Below are 6492 nucleotides of genomic sequence, written 5' to 3'. Positions count from 1 at the left end.
CCCAGCAACAGCACTTCTAGGGCTGTATCTCAAAGAGATCATACAAATGGGAAAAGGACCCACATGTACAAAAATATGTATAGCAGCTCTTTTTGTGGAGGCCAAGATTGGAAATTGAAGGGATGCCCATCCATTGGGGAATGGCTGAGCAAGTTGTGGTATATGAATGTCATGGAATACAATGGTGCTATAAGAAATGATGAGCAGGTGCTCGCTTCGCAGCACATATGCTAAAATGATACAGAGGAGATTAGCATGGCCCCTGCGCAAAGATGACACACAAATTCGTGAAGCGTTCCATATTTTTGGCTGATCAGAGAGGGATTGCAGGGATCTCTTGCTTTGCCCGTGCTTGGATCTGGGTCACAGTTCTGGGCAGTGGTTCTGGGGTGAGGAGGAGCGCTGGCGTGGTGGAGCTTGTAGTGGCTGTGGAGAGGAAACACTCCTCACAGTTACAGGACAGAAAGAAGTACTTGTGGTCACAGGCCAGGAAAGGAGTAAACACCTCGCCCCTTATCATACCACCTTGGAAGAACTGAAAATTTACAGGTCCCTACAAGTATCTCTGAAAACAGCTGTACAAACCCCTGAAGCTTGGGACAGTACATTCTCCACATTGGAAGCAGACTCTTACCTTAACAGAGTTTAAAACTCAAGTAATTGGCCGGGATCATGAGCAAGCAGCGCAAAAAGAGTCAGATTATATTATCTTACTTTGGTGAAAAAGAAGATCAAAACATACAACCAGAAGAAGACAACAAAGTCAAAGCTCCTACATCCAAAGCCTCCAAGAAAAATATGAATCAGTCCCAGGCCTTGGAAGAGCTCAAAAGGGATTTTGAGAAGCAAGTAAGGGAAGTAGAGGAAAAACTGGGAAGAGAAATGAGAGTGATGCAAGAAAATCATGAAAAACAAGTCAACAGCTTGCTAAAGGAGACCCAAAAAAATACTGAAGAAAATAACACCTTAAAAAATAGCCTAACCCAAATGGCAAAAGAGGTCCAAAAAGCCAATGAGGAGAAAATGCCCTAAAAAGAAAAATTGGCCAAATGGAAAAGGAAGTCCAAAAGCTTACTGAAGAAAATACTTCCTTAAAAATTAGAATAGAGCAATTGGAAGCTAGTGACTTTATGAGAAATCAAGACACTGTAAAACAAATCCAAAAGAATGAAAAATTAGAAACAATGTGAAATATCTCATTGGAAAAACAACTGACCTGGAAAATAGATCCAGGAGAGAGAATTTAAAAATTATTGGACTATCTGAAAGCCATGATCAAAAAAAGAGCCTAGACATCATCTTTCAAGAAATTATCAAGGAAAACTGCCCTGATATATTAGAACCAGAGGGCAAAATAGAAATTGAAAGAATCCACAGATCTCCTCCTGAAAGAGATCCCCAAAGGAAAACTCCTAGGAATATTGTAGCCAAATTCCAGAGTTCCCAGGTCAAGGAGAAAATATTACAAAGCTGCCAGAAGGAAACAATTCAAGTACTGTGGAAACACAATCAGGATAACACAAGATTTAGCAGCTTCTACATTAAAGGACCGCAGGGCATGGAATATAATATTCCGGAGGGCAAAGGAGATAGGATTACAACCAAGAATCACCTACCCAGCAAAACTGAGTATAATCCTTCAGGGGAAAAAATGGTCATTCAGTGAAATAGAGGACTTTCAAGCATTCTTGATGAAAAGACCAGAGCTGAATAGAAAATTTGACTTTCAAATACAGGACTCAAGTGGAACATGAAGAGGTAAACAGGAAAGAGAAATCATAAGAGACTTATTAAGATTGAACTGTTTACATTCCTGCATGGAAAGATGATATTTATAACTCATGAGACCTTTGTCAGTATTAGGGTAGTTGGAGGAAAAAAATTATATGTATGTATATGTAGATAGATAGATAGAGGGCACAGGGTGAGTTGAAGATTAAGGGGTCATATCTGGAGAATAAAATTAAGGGATGAGAGAGGATTATACTGGAGAAGAAGAAAGGGAGAGGTAGAATGGGGTAAATTATCTCACAAAAAAAAAGTCTCTTACAGTGGAGGGGGAAGGTGAAAGGGAATGAGTGAATCTTATTCTCACAGGATTTGGCTTAAGGAGGGAATAACAACACATTCAATTGGGTATGGAAATCTGTCTTACCCTACAGGAAAATAGGGGAGAAGGGGACAAGAGAGCAGGGGATGATAGAGAGGAGGGCAGATTGGGAAAGGGGTAATCAGAAGCAAATACTTCTGAGGAGGGACAGGGTCAAAAGAAAGAATAGAATAAATGGAGGGCAGGATAGGATTAAGGGAAATAGAGTTAGTTTTTCACAACATGTCTACTATGGACGTGTTTTGCATAACTGCATGTGTATAACCTATATTGAGTTGCTTGCCTTTTCAATGAGGGTGGGTTGGGGAGGGAGGGAGAAAATTTGAAACCTAAAGTTTTAAAACCATATGTTTAAAAAAAATATTTTCACATGCTACTGGGAAATAGGAAATACAGGAAATGGGGTACAGAAGTCTATCCTGCCCTACAGGAAAACAGAAGGGGAAGGGGATAAGAGAAGGGGGGAAGAGATAGAAGAGAGGGCAGACTAGGGGAAGGGATATTCGGAATGCATGCCATCTTGGGGTGGGGGGAGGGGAGAGATGGGGTGAAAATGTGGAACTTAAAATCTTGTGGAAGTAAATATTGAAAACTAAAAAGAAATGAATTTATATATATTAAAAAAAAAAAAGAAATGCTGAGCAGGCAGACTTCAGAAAAACCTGGAAAGACTTATATGGACTGATGCTGAGTGAAGTGAGCAGAACCAGGAGAAGGTTGTACACAGTAACAGCCACGTTAACAGCCACATTGTGCAATGGCTTTGATAAACTTAGCTCTTCTTAGCAATGTAAGGATCTAAGACACCTCCAAAAGTCTCATGATGGAAAATGCTATCTACATTCGGAAAAAGAACTGTGGAGTTGGAATGCAGATTGAGGCATACTGTTTGCTTTTTTTTTCCTCCTGTTTTGTTTTTTCTTTCTTGTGGTTCCTCCTATTGGTTCTAATTCTTCTTTATAACATGACTAATGTGAAAATATGTTAAACATATTTAACATAGGAATGTATACATAGAACCTGTATCAGATTGCAGGATGTCTTGGGGGGGGGATTAAAACCCAAAAGCTCATAGAAGTGAATGTTGAAAACGAAAAATAAATTAATAAAAAAAATGATTGAAGTGTTAAAAGAATATTCAGTGTCCTCTGATTTTGAAAGTATTTCTTATAACACTTGCATTAATAGCTCATAAATGTCTAATGAGAATTCACTTGCAAATCCAATGATCTAGTATATTTTTTTATGAGATTGGGTTAAGCTCTTTGTTTTGTGCTGATTAATTTGAATTCTCAGGTTTGGTGACATATAATTGCATATAGAATTTTCTGATGATTGTCCCCCCCTTTTCTTTATGGTTTTATCAGTTTTACATTTTCATTTCCTTCTTTTAGCAAGCTTTAGGCTCGCTCATTTTATTTTCTGTTCGTTGATCCTTTGATTACTTCCAGTTTTCTGAGAGAGAGAATTTCCTGCGGACTGCTTTCGATGTGTTCTGTAAGTTTTGCTCTGTATTGTTGCTTCTATGCTTTATTCAGGATGCCATTACTCAGTATCTACTTAGGTTTACATATTTTGCTCCTATTTTTTTTATTCCTTACTGTTTTGTGTTATGGTCTGTAAAGGAAATGTTTATTGTATCTACCTTTTTACATATGTTTATACCCCAGCGTATGATCAGTTTTTATAGAATATTGAGAAATAGGTGCCTTTTAACATTCCCATTCAGTCTCCCATATCAGTCAAATCTTGGTTTATCCAATATTTCATATACATGTGTGTATATATGTGTATGTATGTAAAATGATTTCTTTGCCAAATTTATCCAGTTCTGAGAGAGGAATATTAGTCTCTTAATATGTTACTACAAATGTCTTTTTATTATTCATCTAGCTATTTTTTTCATTCTCTATGGTGACCCCCAGCTAGATTTTATAGAACACCAGAATGCACTTTGCCCAGTGCAGGGTCAGGAATAAGACCCCCAATGTTATCACCACCCTCATCCCTTTTTTGCTTTGTAAGTGATGGTTCTTCATTCTTCCCACATATCAGATTTAGCATTTGAAACAAACACACATTTTTCCAAGAAGATCTCTGAGCCACACAATTCATTGCCAACTATTGTTTATTAAAAAATATACGTCTCCTTGGAAGGAACAGGGTAAACCAACTAGTGTCAAGGTTACTTTTAGTCTTTGCCTTTCTTCTCTGGGAGGGAGCGAGCTGTGGCCAGAAAATGCATTGTAGGTCACAGCAAGGAAGCTGCCTTTCTATGCTAATCCCTCCCTTCCCTGGCCCCAGTATAGTGCCCAGGCAAAGCTGCTATTCCTTTCCCCTGGCACCCCAGCCTTGGACAGCTAGTCTATGTTGCTGGTAGAATAACAGTTTAATATGTTTCCGAAATTTGGCTAGGAGTTCCTAACTGTCTTAAGTACTGGGGGGGGGCGGTATTTACAGTGTTCCAGCTGCCATGGGCCAGGAAAGTGGGGTACAGTGCACCAGCTCTGGGGTCCAGATACTCCCACATCTTCCCTGCGTCACCAGTCCACAGTGGGTAAGAGTGAGACACGGCAAGGTTACCTACCTTAGCCAGGTACCTGGCCTTCAGGGGGAGAATAGGGATAGAGCCCCGTCTGTGCTTTTTGTTTTGCTCTGGTCAGGCCTATCAGGAAAGGGCTTCTGCTGCTGTTGCTGCCACTGATGGCAGTTGTGGGCGTATGCCCTGGGGAAAAGCAAGGAGGCTTGATTTCTCACTGTTACATGGATGTAGCTCTGCAGCTCAAATGTGCCCAATTTGAGTCTACTTTCCTCCCAAAGTAACAGTAAGCTAAGCAGCTGCTGGTGAGGGGGTGGAATAAAGGCTTAGTGGAGTGTTGAACCTTTCAGGTCCTAAGTAGTCAGAGCTGCTTCTTCACTGCCCCAGTACAAAAGGGAAAGAACAGCTCCCTGCTCCATTATCTCACCCCCACCAGCCCCTGGGAGCCTTCTGTATCCTTGGCAGCTAAACATTGGCCCCCAGGGCCTGGCCTTATACTGGCCTCACAACATTGTACAATGAGATGCTCAGTTAGTAAAGGTGACATCCAAAATCATGAAAAGGCGGACACAGCAAGGAGCACACTGTGGTTTTGGTTTTAGAGCAGCTGAAAACAAACAAAAGGAAACCTCCATGCAAACAAGTCTGGTGGGGCGGCTGACCCCCCCCCACCCCTGCCTGTGGAAGAGACAACAAAGCTTGGCTCTCAGGAGGATGGATGAGCACGTGGGGCATCCACCACGTTTTGTACCATTTTCTATCACTTTCCTGCCAATTGGGTGTCAGAAAGTTAAGAGATCCTTCAGTACCGTCAGTAAAGTCCCTAAAGGGTTTTCTAGTCCAGCTTGTGTGTGTATACATATATATATATATATATATATATATATAAAATGTTGGTGTATAATATATATATATATATATAATAATTTCTATATATTTTATATAAATTACATATACATATAAATAAGATGCTTTCAGTTGCCATTTACATCGCACTGTTCAGAGCTTCAAGACAGTGACACAGATGTAGGAGAAATGCCCTGGGAGCTCGTTGGCATGTGGAGCCCATTTCAAAATCCAGGTTTTCTGTCCTGAGTCTATTGACAATCCCTCAGCCTTCTTCTCTGCTGCTTGGCTTGTAAAGAAAAACAATGACTGATGGAGTGGCGCCTGAGCTGCTCCTGGGAAGGTCCATGCAGGAATGGGCATAGTCACGTGATGAGCGAGATGACATCATCCCAACAAAAAGAAACAGGACTAGAAAACTCAATTTTGCAACAGATCTAAAAAAGGGGACAGGAACAGTAGTCATTTGTTCTCCCTGGAGGGACAGGAAGGAGGGGGCTTGGGTTTTGCTCACAATGGTTTGGGGGGAAGGGTTGGGAGGAGGCGAGGGGAGGTGATGGTCTTCAGAGTTTTTCAGGGGATGGGACCCAAATGTAGTGCCCAGACTGGTCCTCGATAATTTGTTTGATTTTGTTATAAATTTCCTCCAGTGAGTCACCCTGTACAATGGCTAAAGAGAAGAGAACAGTTATCACTGTGTCCCATGTTGGGGCACAACCTCCCCCACTCCCCAAGGATAGTCTGCAAGTGTGGTAGGGGACTGACCAAAAAAGGGTCGGGATGGTTTCTTCACCATCTTTGTGACTCTTTGTGAGCCCACAAACCTCTTCCTTCTTAGCGTAATGTTTTTAAATAATTGAAGGAAATGCTAACTTTCAGTTACAGGTTATTGAAAATTAAGATGGAATCTGTTTTCTATCCAAGGGCAGCATTTGCCTCCCTGCTCTAGAGGCCCCAGCTGGGGCCTTAAAGTCATGTTGTGACCCTAATTTGACAG

At 41.1% G+C, this 6492-nt stretch overlaps 1 protein-coding gene and 1 pseudogene across 4 annotated transcripts in view; one reads left to right on the top strand and one right to left on the bottom strand.

Annotated features, from left to right (window-relative positions):
- The first annotated feature begins 207 nt into the window (after nucleotides 1-207).
- Nucleotides 208-307, top strand: LOC144455079 (U6 spliceosomal RNA; annotated as a pseudogene).
- Nucleotides 308-4220: 3913 nt separating this feature from the next.
- DLG3 (discs large MAGUK scaffold protein 3) overlaps nucleotides 4221-6492 on the bottom strand; it is a 58715-nt gene continuing 56443 nt past the window's right edge. For all 4 annotated transcript variants that reach the window (XM_020976528.2, XM_020976529.2, XM_020976530.2 and 1 more), the window contains one exon: nucleotides 4221-6165. In XM_020976528.2, coding sequence (XP_020832187.1) covers nucleotides 6059-6165 — 107 coding nt within the window. In that variant the 3' untranslated portion in view covers nucleotides 4221-6058. The remainder of the gene's footprint in view (nucleotides 6166-6492) is intronic.

This window comes from Phascolarctos cinereus, unplaced genomic scaffold (assembly GCF_003287225.1).
Source record: "Phascolarctos cinereus isolate Bilbo 61053 unplaced genomic scaffold, phaCin_HiC Scaffold_8;HRSCAF=390, whole genome shotgun sequence".
In the NCBI taxonomy this organism is placed as follows: domain Eukaryota; kingdom Metazoa; phylum Chordata; class Mammalia; order Diprotodontia; family Phascolarctidae; genus Phascolarctos; species Phascolarctos cinereus.
Note: the sequence above shows the minus strand (reverse complement) of the source record. Positions and strands in the feature narration are given on the sequence as shown.